At 44.9% G+C, this 20299-nt stretch overlaps 2 protein-coding genes and 1 long non-coding RNA gene across 3 annotated transcripts in view; 1 reads left to right on the forward strand and 2 right to left on the reverse strand.

Moving 5' to 3' along the window:
* Positions 1-1102: 1102 nt before the first annotated feature.
* Positions 1103-19913, reverse strand: BNIP1 (BCL2 interacting protein 1). Its single transcript, XM_081232573.1, has 6 exons — positions 19479-19913; positions 16661-16753; positions 12591-12682; positions 9286-9387; positions 8359-8477; positions 1103-1740 (listed from the first exon to the last, which is right to left on the reverse strand). Exons 1-6 carry the CDS (start codon positions 19830-19832, stop codon positions 1544-1546), a joined length of 957 nt encoding a protein of 318 aa, XP_081088699.1. The 5' UTR covers positions 19833-19913; the 3' UTR covers positions 1103-1543.
* Positions 19125-19571, forward strand: LOC308616289. Its single transcript, XR_014015719.1, has 2 exons — positions 19125-19206; positions 19531-19571. It is a non-coding gene; the product is annotated as an uncharacterized lncRNA (long non-coding RNA).
* CREBRF (CREB3 regulatory factor) overlaps positions 19619-20299 on the reverse strand; it is a 66594-nt gene continuing 65913 nt past the window's right edge. The window contains exon 10 of the mRNA XM_081232571.1: positions 19619-19755. The gene's annotated coding sequence lies outside the window, so the exon portion shown is untranslated. The remainder of the gene's footprint in view (positions 19756-20299) is intronic.

The raw sequence follows: 20299 nt of genomic DNA on the forward strand, positions 1-20299 counted from the left end.
ATTTTTGTGTGATTCTCAAATGGACTCTACAAGCATCTATATGGACTCTCACCCCCACTTTACAGGGGGGGAAGTTGAGGCTTAGTGACATAAGGTAACTTGCCCAGGGTCATGTGGTTCCTTAGTGGTAGAGCCAAGACTCAAAACCAAGTCTTTGAAGCAAGGTTCAAATCCACATGTTCTCTCCACTTTCCCCTCTGCCCCCACATTACCCTCCCAGGGCTTCTGGGGCTATAAATAGTGGGGGAGGCTGGGATTTTGTGTGCGAGGTCAGCCAGGCCTTTAGCACAAGGAGACACTAACATCTCCCAGCCTGGCCTAGCCTGGGCCCTGCTATCCCCCAGGCCTCAACAGAACTCAGGCCCAGACAGGCCCCAGCTTATCACCAGCTTCACTCTTGGTTATATTTAGCTCTGGACCTCAAAGAGAAAGGTGTGGGCCAGCCCCTGAGATAGTGCACACCCCCAGGCCAGGCCAGGGCCACTGTGCGTAGAAAGAGGGTGTCTGCCTCATCCTCTTCAGACACTGGTGTGAGCCTCCTCCAGGGGGTGCTGGGTGCACCCTCCTTCCTGAGAGTCTGCGGGACCTTGTTCGTCTTGCTCCTTGAGGGAGGGACCATGGCAGTGTCTGTAACACCCTGCATGTGGCTGTTGATTAATCACTCTTTGTTGAGTGAACGAATCAGTGATCCAAATTCATGTTCTAGAAATCTGGACATCAAGACAGGCACACGAATTCCCAGAGGGATACCTTAGAAAACCGAATGCATTTCATGCTGTTAAATAGTCAACTTGGGACTTCCCTGGTGGTGCAGTGGTTAAGAATCTGCCTGCCAACGTAGGGGACAGGGGTTCGAGCCCTGGTCCGGGAAGATTCCACATGCCGTGGAGCAACTAAGCTCGTGCGCCACAACTACTGAGCCTGCGCTCTAGAGCCTGCAAGCCACAACTACTGAAGCCACATGCCTAGACCCCGTGCTCCACAACAAGGGAAGCCACCGCAATGAAGAGTAGCCCCCGCTCGCCACAACTAGAGAAAACCCGCATGCAGCAACGAAGACCCAACACAGCCAAAAATAAATAAATACATAAATTTTTTTAAATAAAAAAAAAGTTTAGTCAACTTTATTCAAGGAATGGACATGAGTTTCCATCCTCCTCTTTCTCCCCCTTTTCTCTTCCCTCCTCCAGATCTGGCATTAAGGCTGCAGTGGGGGAGGGGGACCCAAGAAGGACATCAAATCCTGGAGGCCGGCCCGAGTGCCTCAAGTGGCAGCCACCCACAGTGTGGGACAGCTCTTGGAGTCCCTGTGTCTCTGCAGGTGTCTCGATGACAGGCCTCCCTCCCCTTGCTCTGTTCGCCCCTTACAAGCCAGCCACCTGCAGAAGCTCCGGGAGGCGGGGCTGAGTCTCCACCGGACCTGCTGAGTGACTGGAGCAGACTGGGGGGCGTGGATCAGTCTGGCGGCCGGGGCCAGAGCTCAGGAGCGTGGCTGGATCCTGACACTGGAACTCAAAGGGCAAAAGCTGGCAGCTCTCAGATCTTACAAAAACGGAAAGAGCCGCTTTTTCACAATATAGAGAACCGTAGCAAGAAAGAGGGCGAGCGCAAGGAAAATGAGAAGCTTGTCAGTCAGCTCTCGGCGATTATATTTTGTGATGAGCTTCCGTCCCAGCTGGATGGTCCCCGACATGGACTTGAATTCTTCATTTGCATCCAGGATAGTCCGTGAAGAATTAACTGAAACAAAAGAGGGAGGGAGCCTGACTAACAAACTGTACAACACCGGATCCAAAGACTCTGCTCTGCCGGCTGGGTTCCCAGTCATTAACACTGTGCTCGGAAGCAAGTTCCTCTGAGCCGGGGCAAAGGATGTGAACAGAGGCAACGCAGAGGAGCACAGAACAAGGACAGGGCAAGGAGAGGCACTTCCCTGGGTCCCATCCAGCTCAGGGAGGGATGAGGTTTGTTTACATACAGTCACAGGGCCATAACTAGGAGTCCTCCCAACATGGACATCATCAGGGAAAAGGGCAGAGGACGGTTCCTTTCCTCACCACCAATCTCCGCTTTCTGGAGGAGGCAGGCGCTGCTGAGAAGAACCCCCGGCCGCAAAACTAACGCGGGTGACCGTGGACAGGCACTGTGAGGTCTCTGTGGGGGCAGGGCTAGGGGCAGGACTTGCCGCCGGTGAGGTGCACCCGCCGGGACGCCTGGTGGTCAGATCTGCTCTTTGTGGGATCGTGAAGGGGCAGGGATGTCCTGGGCTCTGCCACATGCCCTCACACACGCCAGTCCTGCAGTCCTGGGACACTGGCTGTAGCTTTAAACACGTGACACCTGTGCTCCAGCCCCTGTGTGAAACCTACAAGGAGGCACGTGTCCCTTAAGGCTCCTTGTGCCCACATGTCAAACTAACTGGAGTGTGGGTTTCTGGACCTGACACTCGAGGAAGGTTTCCCTGGCAAGATTCCTCTACAAAGCATAACAGGGCATCGTCAGAACATCCACAGAATGAAACGTGTTGTCGGGTGAGAGGGTGAGGCATGAAGGACAACATGTGAAATGCTTCCATTTCTGTAAGAAACAAGGCAACAGGTAGCATTTAATCTGCTTGTGCTCTGCGTGCTGGAGGGTCTCAGAAGGCTGTGAAAGAAACTGGTAACAGTGCGCCCCTCTGGCAGCAGACCTGGAGGTCAGGGGCAGGGGGAGGTCAGAAGGGAGAGCAGTCTTTCTGTTTCCCTCCTGTACTGTCCAGGGCTGTGCAGCCCGGAATCACGGCCACTAGACACATGGGACACCTGAGTGTGTAAAATGTGTCCAATCCAAATTGCCATGTCTCTGTGGGTAAAATACCTACACGATTTCAGAGCTCTAGTGTGGAAAAAAAAAAAGGAATGTCAAATATCTCAATAATTTTAACTATGAATTGCATATTGAAATGGCTAAATATACGATTACAATTAATTTCATGTTTGTTTTTACTTTTTTTAATGTATCTAATGAAAAATTTTAAGTGAATGTATGTGGCTCCCATTATGTTTCCATGGGACAGTGCTGGCCTGGAGGTTTTTTCCTTAACCATGTAATTTATATTACCTTTTCACAAAATTACAAGTTAATTAACAAATAAAAGAAATTACCAGAGGAAACAGAGTAGCGTTTTGAAAAACACAGATTAGAGAAGAGCTAAAACCGATCCTTCTCAAACTCTTCCAAAAAATTGCAGAGGGAGAAACACTCTCAAATTCATTCTACGAAGCCACCATCACCCTGATACCAAAACCAGAAAAAGATATCACAAAAAAAGAAAATTATAGACCAATATCACTGATAAACATAGATTAAAAAACTCCTGAACAAAATACTAGCAAACAGAATCCAACAGCACATTAAAAGGATCATACACCATGATCAAGTGGGATTTATCCCAGGGATGCAAGGATTCTTCAATATACGCAAATCAAACAATGTGATACACCTCACTAACAAATTAAGGAATAAAAACCATATGATCATCTCAAGAGACACAGAAAAAGCTTTTGACAAAATTCAACACCTATTAATGATAAAAACTCTCCAGAAAATGGGCACAGAGGGAATCTACCTCAACATAATAAAGGCCATATATGACAAATCCACAGCAAGCATCATACTCAGTGGTGAAAAACTGAAAGCATTTCCTCTAAGATCAGGAACAAGACAAGGATGTCCACTCTCATCACTCTTATTCAACATAGTTTTAGAAGTCCTAGCCACAGCAATCAGAGAAGAAAAAGAAATAAAAGGAATCCAAATCGGAAAAGAAGAAGCAAAACTGTCACTGTTTGAGGATGACATGATACTATACATAGAAAATCCTAAAGATGCCACCAGAAAACTACTAGAACTAATCAATGACTTTGGTAAGGTTGCAGGACACAAAATTAATGCACAGAAATCTCTGGCATTCCTATACACCAACAACAAAAAATCAGGAAGAGAAATTAAGGAAACACTCACATTTACCATTACAACAAAAAGAACAGAATACCTAGGAATAAACCTGCCTAAGGAGGCGAAAGACTTGTACTCAGAAAACTATAAAACACTGATGAAAGAAATCAAAGATGACATAAACAGATGGAGAAATATACCATGTTCTTGGATTGGAAGAATCAATATTGTGAAAATGACTATACTGCCCAAAGCAATCTACAGATTCAATGCAATCCCTATCAAACTACCAATGACATTCTTCACAGAATTAGAACAAAAAATTTTACAATTTGTATGGAAACACAAAAGACCCCGAATAGCCAAAGCAATCTTGAGAACGAAAAACGGAGTGGGAGGAATCAGGCTCCCTGACTTCAAACTATACCACAAAGCTACAGTAATCAAGACAGTATGGTACTGGTACAAAAACAGAAATATAGATCAATGGTACAGGATAGAATGCCCAGAGATAAACCCACACACATATGGGTACGTAATTTACGACAAAGGAGGCAAGAACGTACAATGGAGAAAAGACAGCCTCTTCAATTAAGTGGCGCTGGGGAAACTGGACAGCTACATGTAAAAGAATGAAATTAGAACACTACCCAACACCATACACAAAAATAAACTCCAAATGGATTAAAGACTTAAATGTAAGACCAGACACTATAAAGCTCTTAGAGAAAAACACTCTTTGACATAAACCACAGCAAGATCTTTTTTGACCTACCTCTTAGAGTAACAGAAATAAAAACAAAGACAAACAAATGGGACTTAATTAAACTTCAAAGCTTTTGCACAGCAAAGGAAACCATAAACAAGACAAAAAGACAACATTCAGAATGGGAGAAAATATTTGCAAATGAAACAACAGACAAAGGATTTATTGCCAAAATATACAAACAGCTCATAGGCTCAATATCAAAAAAACAAACAATCCAGTTAAAAAATGGGCGAAGACCTAAATAGAGATTTCATCAAGGAAAACATACAGATGGCCAAGAGGCACATGAAAAGATGCTCAACGTCACTAATTATTAGAGAAATGCAACACAAAACTACAATGGGGTATCACCTCATGTCGGTCAGAATGGCCATTATCAAAAAATCTAGAAACAATAAATGCTGGAAAGGGGGTTGTGAAAAGGGAACCCTGTTGCACTGTTGGTGGGAATGTAAATTGATACAACCACTATGGAGAACAGTATGGAGGTTCCTTAAAAAACTAAAAACAGAACTACCTTATGACCCAGCAATCCCACTACTGGGCATATACCCTGAGAAAACCATAATTCAAAAAGAGACATGTACCACAGTGTTCATCGCAGCACTATTTACAAGAGCCAGGACATGGAACCAACCTAAATGTCCATTGACAAATGAATGGATAAAGAAGATGTGGCACATGTATACAATGGAATATTACTCAGCCATAAAAAGAAACGAAATTGAGTTATTTGTAGTGAGGTGGATGGAGCTAGAGTCTGTCATAGAGTGAACTCAGAAAGAGAAAAACAAACACCGTATGCTAATGCATATATATGGAATCAAAAAGAAAAAAACTGGTACTGATGAACCTAGTGGCAGGGCAGGAATAAAGAGGTAGACGTAGAGAATGGACTTGAGGACATGGGGTGGGAGGGGGAAGCTGGGGCGAAGTGTTAGTAGCAGCGACATACATACACGACCGAATGTCAAACAGTTGGCTGGGGGGAAGCAGCCGCATAGCACAGGGAGATCAGCTCGGTGCTTTGTGATCACCTACAGGGGTGGGATAGGGAGGGTGGGAGGGAGGCTCAAGAGAGAGAGGATATGGGGACATGTGTATGTATATGGCTGATTTGCTTTGCTGTGCAACAGAAACTAACACAGTATTGTGAAGCAGTTATACTCCAATAAAGATCTATTAAAAAAAAACACAGAGAAGGGGTAAAAACAAACAGTCATGTAACAAAAAGCCCTCTCAGCCCTCTTTCTCCACGCCTGCTGCCATTTTGAAAACCTAAGTAAGAACCTGTTAAGTAAAAACCTAATAGGCCTTTCTTTTTTAAACTTCCTTTACAGAGAATTTTAACCATCACAAAAGTAGATCGAATAATATCATGAAGTGCCATGTGTCATCACCCATACACATGAACCACCAACTCCCTGGCAGTCCTGTCCCCTCACGACCCCCATTCAATTCCCCACACCTACAATTTTACAGCAAATACCAGACATCATATCCTTAATGGGCCTTTTAAAAATAATTGTGGTCCTAAAAGACTTTTTTTAAGAAGATGTTGGGGGTAGGAGTTTGTTAATTAATTAATTAATTAATGGCTGTGTTGGGTCTTGGTTTCTGTGTAAGGGCTTTCTCTAGTTGTGGCAAGCGGGGGCCACTCTTCATCGCGGTGCACGGGCCTCTCACTATCGTGGCCTCTCTTGTTGCGTTGCACAGGCTCCAGACGTGCAGGCTCAGTAGCTGTGGCTCACGGGCCTAGTTGCTCCGCGGCAAGTGGGATCCTCCCAGACCAGGGCTCGAACCCGTGTCCCCTGCATTAGGAGGCAGATTCCCAACCACTGCGCCACCAGGGAAGCCCCTAATAGACTTGTGAATTTGTGAGTCATAAAGAAAGGATTAAGAACTGCATTCTTTGACTTCCCTGGTGGCATAGTGGTTAGGAATCCTCCTGCCAATGCAGGGGACACGGGTTCGAGCCCTGGTCCAGGAAGATCCCACATGCCATGCAGCAACTAAGCCCACGCGCCACAGCTACTGAGCCTGCGCTCTAGAGCCCGTGGGCCACAACTACTGAAGCCCGTGCGCCTAGAGCCCGTGCTCCACAACAAAGAGAAGCCACCGCGACGAGAAGCCCACACACTGCAATGAAGAGTAGCCCCCGCTCGCTGCAACTAGAGAAAGCCTGGTGCATCAACGAAGACCCAACACAGCCAAAAATAAATAATTAAAAAAAAAAAGAACTGCATTCTTCTTTTTTCAATGGCTATCTCTCCTACAAAATGTACCCCAAGAACGACCCTCATCACCCCAGAAACCATCAGGGTCTGTGCAGCCTTCTCACCACTTAAATATATGGTCTGTTTCTGATATACGTGCTGGGTGTGGGTGTCCTGTCACTCGCACCAGAGGCATAAAAGCCCTCGATTCCAAGGCCAGGCCGGCTCCTCCCTCTTACGTTCTCCAAGGCCTCTCCCCAGGCTCAGGCCATGACCCCGGTGCACACTCAGAGGAGGTGACCAGCTGGTTCCGAGCCTAAATGCCCAGAAAATTTTCAAACACGGGGAGTGACCTTGAGGCCAAGCTGCTTGCTTTCCTTTTGCTTCTGCCTGTTTTGATAGTACACTGGAAAAAAAAAAGAGTGGTTCAAAATTACAGATAGTTTTTAGGGGTGGTAATGGTATTGTGGTTTTGTTTTGTTTGTTTTTTGTTTCAAGAGTCTCTTATCTTTTAGAGAAACATACTGAAATATTTATATGGATGACGTCTGAGATTTGCCTCAAAGTAATCCAGATGGGAGCATAGTGAGGACAGAGTTGAAACAAGACTGGCCAGGAGTTGACAACTGCTGGAGCTGGGTGATGGGTTCCTGGGACTCATGTACCAGGCTCTCTACTTTTGTCTCTGTGTAAAATCTTCCAAAAGTCTTTCAAAGAGTAAACTCTCTTCCTGTTTTCCTACACGGAGGATCCTGGGCAGGGCAGATTCTCTTCTGTGTTATAAGGGAGACATCATGGAAAAGCTTTTGGGGAGACCCAGATGGTCTCCGGAAGCTTCTTCTGTGGCCTCTGACTGCATCTTTTAAAAGGAGCTCACAGGACTTCCCTGGCGGTCCAGTGATTAGGACTCCATGCTTCCACTGCAGGGGGCACGGGTTCGATCCCTAGTCGGGGAATTAGGATCCCGCATGTCGCATGGTGCAGCCCAAAAATAAAGAAAGAAAAGGAGCTCACAGTAAAAATAACATTGGGGAGTACAACTGTAAGCTGATGAAATCCTAGCAGACTAGCTGCCAGCCAATAACTGATCATCTCTCTGCCTGGCCAGGGGGGTCCCCAGAGCCCTAGATGAAAAACAGACTCCCAGGCCCCTCCTCCAGCCTTGCTGGCACCCACTCTCCAGGAGAGAGCCCCTGGGAGTGCTTCTGCACATTTTGATGAGGGTGTGTGGATCTTGTAGTACAACTATAAAAATCGAAAAGGGAAATGAGAGCAGCGTATCCCACTCTGGGTAAGACCAGGCTGTCAAAGAAGTGAGAAGCCACACAGATCAGTAAGCTTGGGGGCGGATGGGGGGCAGAGGTGGAGGAGCCCAGGGGCAAGGGCTCTGGAGCCCGTATCTCTGGGAGCAGCTTCCCATTGCAGGCCCGGCTTTACCCAGCGTCTGCATGGCTTCCTCGCTCTGCTGGACCTGCTGGGACATCATCCTGCTGATCCCCATGAGGCTCTCTGTGATGGCGCTGGATGTCTGGGCCAGGCTCTCTTTGGCGGTTTTCCTAGAAGTCCAGAGTGGGAGGAGGAATGTCAACAAAAGTCCGGCTTCAGGAAAGCCCCAGATTCAAATGAGATCCCATTTTTTAATCTATCGAATTAGTACATATTTTTAAGTGATCATAGTCAGTGGTGACAAAGGCGTGCAGAGAGCATGCTCTTGAAGACTGCTGATAGGAACGTAAACTGGTGCTACCTTCCGAAAGCCATCTGGCGATGATATGTATTAGGAGCCTTAGAAATGTTCACGCCTTTGAACCAATAATCTCATCTGGGAATCTCTCCAAAGGAAACATCCAGAATGTGGACAAAGCCTTATGTACTGACATGTGCCCTGGTGTGTTATTTATAATACTGACAAACTAGAAATATAAACACACACAAACAGGGGATTAGTTAATATAAGGGAATATTACATACTATTAACATTTTGTTTAAAGAGCTTTTTAAAAAAACATGTAAGTCTTTGTGCAATGATACTAAGTGAGGAGAGTAGGAGACTAAATTTTATGTATGGTATGATATTGACTTTATAAAAAATATGGAAGAAAAAATAATGAGAGGAGGCAATATATCAAAACGTTTGTGAGTAGTACAATTATGACTTACTTTCAGTTTGTTATTCATATTTTTATTTTACTAATTTACTACAAATAAGAATATATTTCTTTCATACTTGAAAAAATATTACTTATAAAATTAAATACTAATTTTATGCTGAAAACAAGAAGGGGTTCCCCACAGTGGGTTTTGCACCTTGCCGATTGCTCTTTATTCTGTCACCAGAGCCCAGAAAGACAAAAAGACAGGTACCTTTGCCTGAAGAGGTCTCCTCCCTGGAGAAGTTCTGCTTTCTCTAGGTTGTCAATAGCAATTTTGCAAGTGAGGTTTGCCTTCCTCCATGAGGTCTGATTGCTGGAATTAGAAGGGTCATGTGTGAGTTTCTGTTGATGCCACCAGGCTGTCAGTTCAAGTCACAGCAGGTCTTCCTTCCAGCCAGGGAGTGATGGGAAGGCCACCCAAATTTGGCCCAGGGTCCATCCCCACCTCCCACCACTTCCTCCTCTTGGCTGTCCCCACAGCTGCTCCAGCTCAGGCCCCAACACCTCTTGTCTGGATCCTGGAGGCCGTCTCTGAGTTGTTTTCCTACTGCCCATTAACTGTCCCTCTCCCCACAGGACAGCCACAGGGAGCAACCTGGCCATAGCATGCCTCTGTTTACAGCCCACAATGGCTCCAGATTTCAGGGTAACATCCAAACTTCCCAGCGGGGCACACGAGGCCCCGTTCAAAGTTATCTCTTACACATTACTGCCTTGCCTTGTGTGTGGCTTGGTTCTGTTCCTCAAGAACCATGCCTCACTCATCTTTGTATCACCAGTACCCAGAACAACAGTTATTGGCCCATTAGCTGCTCAATCAATATGTGTAATAGGAAGTAGAAAAATCATTATAAGACAGTCTTCTTCAGTATTTCTTCAAGATTTGTTGTTCTTTACATACCACAGACCAATCATGGACAACACAAACACACTGTATTAGAAGAGTCCAGTCTGACATGATTAATTTACATTTTTAATCTGATCTCCTTGTGAGAAACAACGCAAATTTGGTGAACAGTTCCCTGGAGTTCGAGTGGGGTCTTTTTTAAAAAAATATTTTATTGAAGTTGATATATAATGTTGATATAGTTGATATATAATGTGTTAATTTCTGCTGAATAGCAAAGTGACTCAGTTATACATATATATATATTTTTTTTCATATTATTTTCCATGATGGTTTATCACAGGATATTGAATATAGTCCCCTGTGCTATACAGTAGGACCTTGTTGTTTATCCATCTTATACATACTAGTTTGCATCTACTAATCCCAAACTCCCAGTCCTTCCCTCCCCCACTCCCCCTTGGCAACCACAAGTCTGTTCTCTCTGTCTGTCTATCTGTTTCATAGATACGTTCATTTGTGTCATATTTTAGATTCCACTTATAAGTGATATCATATGGTATTTGTCCTTCTCTTTCTGACTTACTTTGCTTAGTACGATAATCTCTAGATTTGTTGCAAATGGCATTATTTCATTCATTTTTATGGCTGAGTAATATTCCATTGTATATACGTACCACACATCTTCTTTATCCATTCATCTATCGATGGACATTTAGGCTGTTTCCATGTCTTGGTTATTGTGAATAGTGCTGCTATTTACATCAACATAGGGGTGCATGTAACTTTTCGAATTATAGTTTTCTCTGGGTATATGCCCAGAAGTGGGATTGCTGGATCATATGGTAAGTCTATTTTTAGTTTTCTGAGGAACCTCCATGCTGTTTTCCATAGTGGCTGCACCAATTTACATTAGAGTGAGGCCTTTGTTTGATGGACTATTAAAAGGTTAACTGGGCTCCTCAGAGAATCAAACTCATGCACTAGAACTCTTACGCAGCTGGCTCACATCAATTGTGCTAACCCCCCGGAATATTTAAAGGGGCAAATGAGGGTACACGAACTGATAGGGTGGTTTTGAATAGCACCTCTATGTTGAAAGTGTTCAAATGAGCTCTCTGATGCCTGACCAGCATCTGCTATGCCGTCTCACACCTGATACTTTAAAAGAATCAATTACATTTTCAACTGTTTACAAGGGAGTTCTGCTGGGCCCTGCAATGCAGAGATAAATGAACAAGAGTGCTTGCCCTCAGGGCCTCACATTTACTGGGGAGAAAGACAAGCAAAAATATTTACTGTATAGCGTGACAAGCACAATAACCCAGGTAAGCACAAGTACGGTTTCAACACAAAATCGCCAAAGTATTAATTTACTGCTTTCTCTCCTCTACCCTGGAATTCTACATCCTGAATGGCCACTCTCAACTTTAAACCCATGCTGAGGTGATTTTGCTGGTGTAACTTGCTCAATTTTGCACAAGGGTCCTCTTTACTCAATGTTTATAATCTGAGTACCCATGGTGGCCTAGGGAAAGGAAAGCCATCATGACACAAAGTCTCACTGGTCCCCACTCACACATCCCTCCCTCCGCACAGGAGCCTCTACCACACCCATGTCTTGGTCAGTCCCTGTCCTCCTGACGGCTGGGAGTTATAAACAGAGCTGCTGTCAGCAAGGATGATGCTGGAGAGTTACTCAAATCAGAAGCAAAGCCACAGACAAATACAGAGGTGACAGAGTTAGTCCAATTAACAAGGATGAAGAGAAAACCTACAAGGAGGGAGGCATTGACAGGGACTTCAAAAGAGAAGGATCTGGCTACCAGGGGCTTGGAAAAGTTGATGGGGCCCTCAAATATTTTTGCAATAACAACCCCCTTTTTGATTGTGGTGCAAACATCAAATGTGCAGGGTCAGGTACAGTTTCATGCTATCAGACAATTTTGTTGGATAAGTCCCCCAATTTCAATACCAAGAAATAGCACATACCTTCAGTTATATAATCAAGGATTAGTATATAGCTGCAATGAAAACCTCCATTTTATTTACCATAAGCTTATTTACATTTTTTTGTTTCATTTCTTAAGATAAAGTCCCATTCAAAACTTTCTACATTTTGGTCGGTCTTAAGTAGGTTCACTTTCAATGGACTTTTTAAGATATCAATTCTCTTTAGATTAACAAGGACCTTGTATTACTGGGACTTCCCTGGTGGTCCAGTGGTTAAGACTCCCTGCTCCCAATGCAGGGGACCTGGGCTCAATCCCCTGGTCAGGGAACTAGAGCTCACATGCCGCAACTAAAGATCCTGCACGCACCAACGAAGATTCCGCGTGCTGCAACTAAGAGCCGGTGAAGCCAAATAAATAAATACTTAAAAAAAAAAAAAAAAAAAAAGGACCTTGTATTACAAAAGCAACCATTTTCTGGCTTTTTGAAAAATATAAAATACAGTATAATGTTAAATACGCTTTTGTAAACTATGCACAGTCTCACTTACCCAACAGCCCCTGCTTGCCCCCCAGCTTTGAGAATTACATCCGGTCTGTGTATAAATGGCACAGTTGAGTCATTAAGCTAGGTTTATTAGGCAAACCCTGGCACAAGCCTCACAGGGAGCAAGCAACCCAGCCAAGGCCACTAGCAGGAGGCCAGGCCCTACCTACCTGAGCATCTGCTTTTTGTGATTCTCAACTTCCTGGAGCAGAACTTGCTTCTCCGACTCTTTGTCTTGCTCTTTAGCCGACTGCTCAAGCTCCTGTGGGGGGAAAACAGCTCTAAATTAAAATGACTTTAAAAGCTAATACAAAACTGGAGAGCACTTCGATTTCTACCAGTTATGCAACAGTACTTGAAAACCCTCCTAGGGACTTCCCTGGTGGTCCAATGGTTAAAAATCTGCCTTCCAACGCAGGGGACGCGGGTTTGATCCCTGGTCGGGGAACTAAGATCCCACATGCCACAGGGCAACTAAGCCCGCATGCTCTAGAGCCCGCGCGACACAACTAGAGAGCCCATGTGCTGCAACTACTGAGCCCATGCCCCACAACTAGAGAGAAGCCCACATGCCTCAACTACTAAGCCTGCAAACTCTGGAGCCTGCGGACCGCAATGAAGGGCCCACGTGCTGCAATGAGAGATCCCACATGCCACAACTAAGACCTGATGCAGCCAAATAAATAAATATTAGAAAAAAGAAAACCCTCCTAGAATGGAAGACTTAGGAATGCCAGTTCACATACAACAAACATCCTTTTACATAGATAGCTCAGTCTGCAGGAAAGTAAGGAGCATCCCCAGGACCACAAAACGAGAAGGGAACTAAGAGCCAGAGCGGTCTTCCTGTGAGGGATGTGAGGCTGCCCTGGAGCAGGAGATGCGCTTCTCTAATCTAGGGCATGCCTGAAAAGAAAAGGAAAACAATACAACTATACAGGAGCCTACAGATTCCACTCTGAAATATGATGGAAATACCACTGCTGTTGCTACATGCTTACTCTCGATCTCTGTACATATTTCATTTTAGACTGGCGGCAAAGAGGGTTTTAAAGTCCATGTGGGGGGACTTCCCTGGTGGCGCAGTGGTTAAGACTCCACGCTCCCAATGCAGGGGGCCCAGGTTCAATCTCTGGCCAGGGAACTAGACCCTACACGCGTGCCGCAACTAAGAGTTCACATGCCACAGCTAAGGAGCCGGCGAGCAGCAACTAAGGAACCCACCTGCCACATCTAAGGAGCCTGCCTGCTGCAATGAAGACCCAGTGCAACCAAATAAATAAATATTTTTAAAAAAACAAAAAAAAATAAAGTCTATGTGGGGACAGAAAATGAAGCCTTGGCCATTTGAGGCCGGGAGTTGGAACGGAGAACACCATAAAGCCAGGACCACAAAGGGATACACCCTCAGTGAAAAGGTGAACTAGGAAAATGTCTGTCAACCAGCACAGAGAAAATGTGGAAGCTTGTCCTTTTTTGCTGTGGGGTCTGGCTAGAGGGATACAAAATATCTTCCCTGAGAATATATAACCATGGAGCTACCCTCACACTGATCTAGGATTCAAATTCATACTCTCTGAGTGGTTTCAGAAGCTCCACGAGGAGAAATGAACATAAAAGTGCTCCCGGACTTGTGATAATCCCAGGAGACCTGGCAAAAGCAAATGCAAAAACCTTTGAAGAGACTTGCCTTCAACTCAGGCCACACAAAAGTCCCACCAGGAAGGGCTTCTGAAGAGGAGTACTCAGAGCCCAAAATAACCAAACACCAGGACCCAACCATCCACCACAGTGAGGGACAGCAGACCTAACAACCAGCTGTCTGAGACCCCCGAGAACTTCAGATGATGGAACTATAAGACAGACTATAACTAAAGATGTCAATATACCTTGAGTCTCATGTCATATATATATATATTTTTTTGCGGTATGCAGGCCTGTCACTGCTGTGGCCTCTCCCATTGCGGAGCACAGGCTCCGGACGCACAGGCTCAGCGGCCATGGCTCACGGGCCCAGCCGCTCCGCGGCATGTGGGATCTTCCCGGACCGGGGCACGAACCCGTGTCCCCTGCATCGGCAGGCGGACTCTCAACCATTGCGCCACCAGGGAAGCCCCATGTCATTTTTTTTTAACTGAAGTATAGTTGATTAACAATATTGTGTTAGTTTCAGGTATATAGCAAAGTGATTCAGTTATACATATATATATATATATATATATATATTCCAATTCTTTTCCATTATAGGTTATTTTAAGATTTGAATATAGTTCCCTGTGCTATACAGCAAATCCTTGTTGTTTATCTATTTTCTATATAGTGGTGTGTATCTGTTAATCCCAAACTCCTAATTTATCCCTCCACCACCCTTTCCCCTTTGTTAACCATAAGTTTGTTTTCTATGTCTGTGAGTCTATTTCTGTTTTTGTAAATAAGTTCATTTGTATTATTCTTTAGATTCCACGTGTAAGTGATATCATATGATATTTGTCCTTCCCTGTCTGGTCATGTCATACAAGTTAAAACAAGTTCCAGTTTTAATCAAGCTACTGATGCAAAAACATAAACTATTAGCTCATTTATATACTAATTTATTTATTTATATGCTTGTTTATACACTAATAAATGTTTGGAGATGCAGATTAAAACTGGGATGGAGTCAATATTCATTGACCATGTGCAAAATCATTAGGGCCTTACTAGGTGCCAGGGGTACACTGGTGCTTGAAGAGCTGATGATTGGGAGGGAGGGACATAACAAATGTGTAAATGTATTGAGGTTATCTTACTTAGTGAAGGACATAAACACTGGCTGAGCACACAGAAACTTAAACAGGAAGAACAAGGAAATACTTATACTTAAGGTGGAGAGTGTGGTTGGAGAGCTGAAGTCATATGAGTTGAAAAAAGGTCTTTTGTGGAATAAATTTGCTTTAAAAAGCAAAAAAACAGTCCAAATAAATGCCCTTTGACAGAGAACAGGCCAAAAATAAATTATGGCTATAAAAAAAGAATGAGGAAGCTTCCCAATACTGACATGGAAAGATTTCCAATACATGTTCAGTTTAAAAATGGTATTTTAGTCTGCTACCTTTTAGATGAGAAATGGGAAAGAAATAAGAAAACATTTGTCTTTTTTAGTATCTGAGTAGAGAAACTATGGAAAGATACATAAGTAACATATAAGAGTGGTTACCTATTTGGAGGAGGGGAACAGAGAACAAATAAGGAGGCACACCTAAGATTTTCACTGTACTTTTTCCTGCCTGCCAATATTTACACATATATACGCATAAATAAAAAACACGTGAAAGTAACAGCCTTTCTAAATTAAAAAATTAAAATGATTAAATCAGCACTAGAGATGGAGGCGGAAAGAGATCAGCCAGGTTCAGTGACATTGCTGAAATCTTAAAGTGAACTCCTTCGACAAAAACTGCACATTGCCAAAAATTGCCCTTGAAAATCCCTTAGGAAGCAACGCACAGGACACAGACATCCTGTTTTTCAGGGTCCAAACTGCCAGTTTTTCTATCATCTTTGGAACAGACTGTCTTCTTCTGGTAAACAAAAACCGGGTTATTGGCTGGCATTTGGGGCCATGTCATACAAAAAGCACAAGTCTTTAAATCCAAGAACCATATGCAGCGAGACCAGGTGCCCCAAGACCCAGATAGGAATGGCCAGACCCACGCCACCCATCTCACCCTCACTCAGGGCACAGCAAAGAAACACCTATGCTATTCAGACTGCTACTCTTCTCATTCTATTGTTTTGGGAGACAGCACATATACCCTAGTCGAATTCAGGATTGTTACATATGCATATGATGTGATTGGAGACTACAGAAACAGAGAGGAAGAGGCTGGGCAAAGTGACAGCATGAAAGAAAAAAAAAACAGGGGACACTGGTAATGGGTCGAGGTGGATGGGTTGGAGAGAGTGGTAGAGAAAAGAAAGTAATGCAAGTGACCTCAGAGTTTTCAAGTTGAAAAATTCCCAGGACAATGGTGTCCCTACTATCTACCTGTAACACAGCTGGCAGTGCTGTGCATTCAGAAGTCCCTCATCTTTACCTGGATAGCAGGTTAGTACAGTTACCTCCACTGTCTAAACGTTTACTACTCCCGTCTGAACATTTACTGAAGGAGCTGGACAGCTCTCGAGCAGAGGTTAGTCCCAGTTCCGAGCCCCGTTCATCGTTACCCAGTTTCAGCATCCCAGCTTTGCAGACACTCACCTGTATTCTGTGCCGCAACTGTTGAAACTTCTCTTTCACTTTAGTATTCAGTTCGGTAAGTGCACTTAATGGCCCTGAACAATCTCCAATATCCTAGGAGACATTGAAGAGATGAAGAGGTCTTTCTCAAGACAATGCAATGAAATGACACCAGCTGTACAGTGACAGAGTTGGCTTACAGCACAACTAAGTTTGGCCTACTGACTGTAATTCATCCTGATCTTTGCTGTTTACCTCTGCAACACAAGCAAAAACATTATAATTTACATCTTCTCATCCCTCTTTAGGTTAATTCTGAGCAAGCAACATAAAAGCATAGATAGAAACAAAATTGTCTTGACTTATTAGTTCCTGAAGCTTAACAAAACGCCACCCAGCCACTATGAAAGACTTAAAGCAGCTTATACAGCTGACAAGAATAAACATCCGAAAGAGATACTATAACTTTAGATCTTTCCAACTTGAAAATCAGGATGCTAAATTCCTGGCATCATATGACAAGATTAACTTCTCGATCTAATTTTACAAACCATCTATTATAAATCACACTGTTTATAGACATGTTTGAAGGCAGATGTAGAATTTGTTTCTGGACATTCAAAATTACCGGGGCCAGGTTTTTTGTTTTTGGTTTTTTGGTTTTTTTGCAGAAGGGCGGAGCTGGTTTTATTCAACAGTCTCATTACAAAAATAACCAAAATGTGTGCAGCAGCAGAATTAGGAAGGACCCTGCCTGACTTCTGCAAGAGTGGGCAGCCCCCTTTTCCCCACAGCCCTGCAGGGGCAGTCAGCTAGCGCAGAGAGCCTCAGGGTAAGGTAGTGGGCAGAGCTCTGCATGGGGGCCTGGCCTTGGCTAGTACTGTCCACTCTGAGCACTTCTATCCTCCCCGCCATTGGTAAACACCATGCTCAGGTCAGGTCTCCCAATGCTGGGCATCAACCCTGCCCCGCTGCTAGGTCCTCAACAGGACAAACTATCCTGGTAACTTCCTTCCATCCATCCAGCCAGGAAGGTAGCAAATAAGGGGTGACGACTCGAGGAAGGATGGGCCACCCCAGCATGGTTGGGGGCACTGCTTTCCCCCAACACTCCTAGGTGGGCTGTCCCTAGGCTGAAAGAGTTCCCAAAGAGGCCATGGCGGCTCCCCAAGGCTGAAGGGAGTTGAGGCTGTGGTGGGCCCAGAGGGGAGCACTGGATTTCATTCCTAAGACCCTAGAGGCCTGGGGAGGGGAGCCCTGGGAGGCTCAGGCGTGCTCCGTGGGGCCGGGGCCACCGGCGTGGGAGTGGGCAGGGGCTGCAGCCTGCAGGAGGCCAGCACTGGGCTCTGGGGACGCTGGCAGAGGGGCTGAGAGGCCGTCAGTGGAGTCTGTGTTGAGGTCCAGCCTCCAGTAAGCTTCACACAGAGGCAGACCATTAGCTTCGCAAAGACTTGAGCTAGACGAGTAATACTCCTCCTCCAGCTCGTAGAGGTCTATGGAGACCTCATCCCAGGGCCAGGTTTTAAAGCAGGCCCTAGAGCCAGATTATGTGGATTCAAATTCTGGTTGTAGCAGTTTATTAGCTGTGCAACCTTGAAAGTTAGAGTCCTCTGTGCCTCAGTTTCTTCATCACAACATACCCACTTCACAGACCAGGTACCTATGTAAAGGGCTTAGCAGAGGAGCTGGAACACAGTAAGAGTATGCTAAATCTAGCTATAATCAATTGTTCTCATCATGAGAATGCAAATGTTGGAAAGTGCAAAAGGGCGCTTAAGCAATTTAGATTATGTGAAAAGGCAATTTCATTTGTTCTGAATCTTAAATTTATTTTTCTAGAATTGGCCCAGATGTTTTGTAGTTTACACATGGGAAATGTGAAGTTCAAGAAGTTTAAATGTTTGCATCAAGTTGCCTCACTTGTTCTCTGGATTACTCGTTAAATCACAGTCCTTGCAACATATAATAAGCTATTCATTTGGTTTATTTTGCATCTGATTTCCATGGGTAGCCTTACGTTCCTTCACCTTTTACGACAGCTAGTTGCAAACTCTGAGTCTACATCGAATGTTTAGAAACATTTGTTGGAAATGGAAACGATCTGCTTAAAAGGAAGGCTTTAAACTTTTGGTTTCTTTTTGCTAAACTCAAGGAACCATTTCTACATTCCTAACTCTTGCCTACGTCAATTGGTTTACTGCAATACTACCTTCTACCCTTAAAATTGGCTTAAGACAAAGGACCTCAATTACCCCATCTGTTAAACGAAAGAGTAGACTCTTAAGTCTTTTCTACAGACTGACTTTCCCTGTCCGGGTCCCAGTTTTGCCAGTATCTGCTTTCTGATCCAAGGCAGACTAATTTCCTCATTTACAACAATCTCAACTACGGTCTAGGTGACGTTCGTTTCACGTAACGAACGGTGCCTCCCATGCCAGGTGGCCTTTGGTGCCACGGGGCATCGGACCCTGGGAGCTGGCCAGCAGGGGGCGAGGCTAATGGCTTCCAGGACGCTACCAAAGGATGGAGAGGACGGTGTCAGAAGGCGGGGCCAAGCAGGATGACAGGTAAGCTTTGAGGCTGTCGGGGGGGCGAGGCGACGGCCAGAGGTGTGTAGGGGAGGGGCCACAAAGGGGAAGGCTGGTCGGGGCTGAGGTGGAGGGGGTGTCCCGGAAGAGGGCGAGCCAACGGCAGCCGGATGGAGTATCAAGGCCAATGGTCAAGGGGACGAAGGGGACGGGACCAAGGGGGAAAAGCTCGGGAGTGAGACCGCCGAGCTCACAGAAGGAGCTTGGGTTTAGGGCTCCTGGACCCCGGCGGGGGTCCCGGGCATTAGTACCTGGATAAGCGCCTTCACCTCCAGGTCGAATTTGACAATCTCTTGGTTACAGATCCTGACGTGGACGTCTTGGGGAACCGCCATGTTGGGAAAGCCGGCTACGGGCTGCCGCGGTGCCCAAGTTCCAACGCGTTTTCGCACCGGCTTCCTTCTTCCCCGTCGGGTCTTGCGGCAGCGCCCCCTAGAGACCGGCCTGCGGCGAGCGAGGGTGGTAGCGCCGAGTCGTGTGGACTTTCCCTGACTCGTGGGAAAAATCAGCCGGCCTCTTGGTGTGGACCTAGTAAGACGGAGAGAAAGAGAGGAGGGAATTATCAGCAACGCTTTAACAGGGGCCTCTCCCCATCTTCCGCCCATCAGTCATTCTAATGACTGCATATTTTTTTGCATAGAGGGGGAAAAAACCTGGAGGAAAAGTATCAATTGGGATGTCTCTGGAAGGTGGAATTAAAACAGTTTTTTATATTTCTTTAAACTTTCTTGTATTTTTCATATTTTCTACAGTGAATATAAATTGTGGAGTGAAAGAAAAAAATGAAAAATGTTGTTATCATTACTTTTTTAAATGTACGGAATTCAAGGCAGTTTGCTAGGGTACTTCCTGTCAGTCCAGCCCATGGTCCAAGGGATCTTTCTAAAACGCACAACTGATCAAGTCACATTCCAGCTTACACCCCTTCACTGGCTCCTGGTGGTTGCCTTTTGTGTACAATTGGATTTAATAAATTTACCTCGCTGGAGTAGTTTTGATGGAAATAATTAAGAACAAACCCTCAACAGATGGAGGCTCTTTCATTGTATTTTTCTTATTAACTAGTCCAAGT

The sequence above is a fragment of the Mesoplodon bidens genome, assembly GCF_964165515.1.
Source record: "Mesoplodon bidens genome assembly, chromosome: 4".
Taxonomy (NCBI): domain Eukaryota; kingdom Metazoa; phylum Chordata; class Mammalia; order Artiodactyla; family Ziphiidae; genus Mesoplodon; species Mesoplodon bidens.

Bases quoted from the DNA above. Each gene is read 5' to 3' on its own strand.
- BNIP1 (XM_081232573.1), bottom strand. From the start codon at position 19,832: ATGGGCGGAAGATGGGGAGAGGCCCCTGTTAAAGCGTTGCTGATAATT. The intron at 9,388-12,590 runs GTAGGTAGGGCC...TTCTAATTCCAG, and splicing joins CACAAAAAGCAGATGCTCAG to CAATCAGACCTCATGGAGGA. The intron at 1,741-8,358 runs GTAAAGCCGGGC...CTTTTGTTTCAG, and splicing joins GGAAGCCATGCAGACGCTGG to TTAATTCTTCACGGACTATC.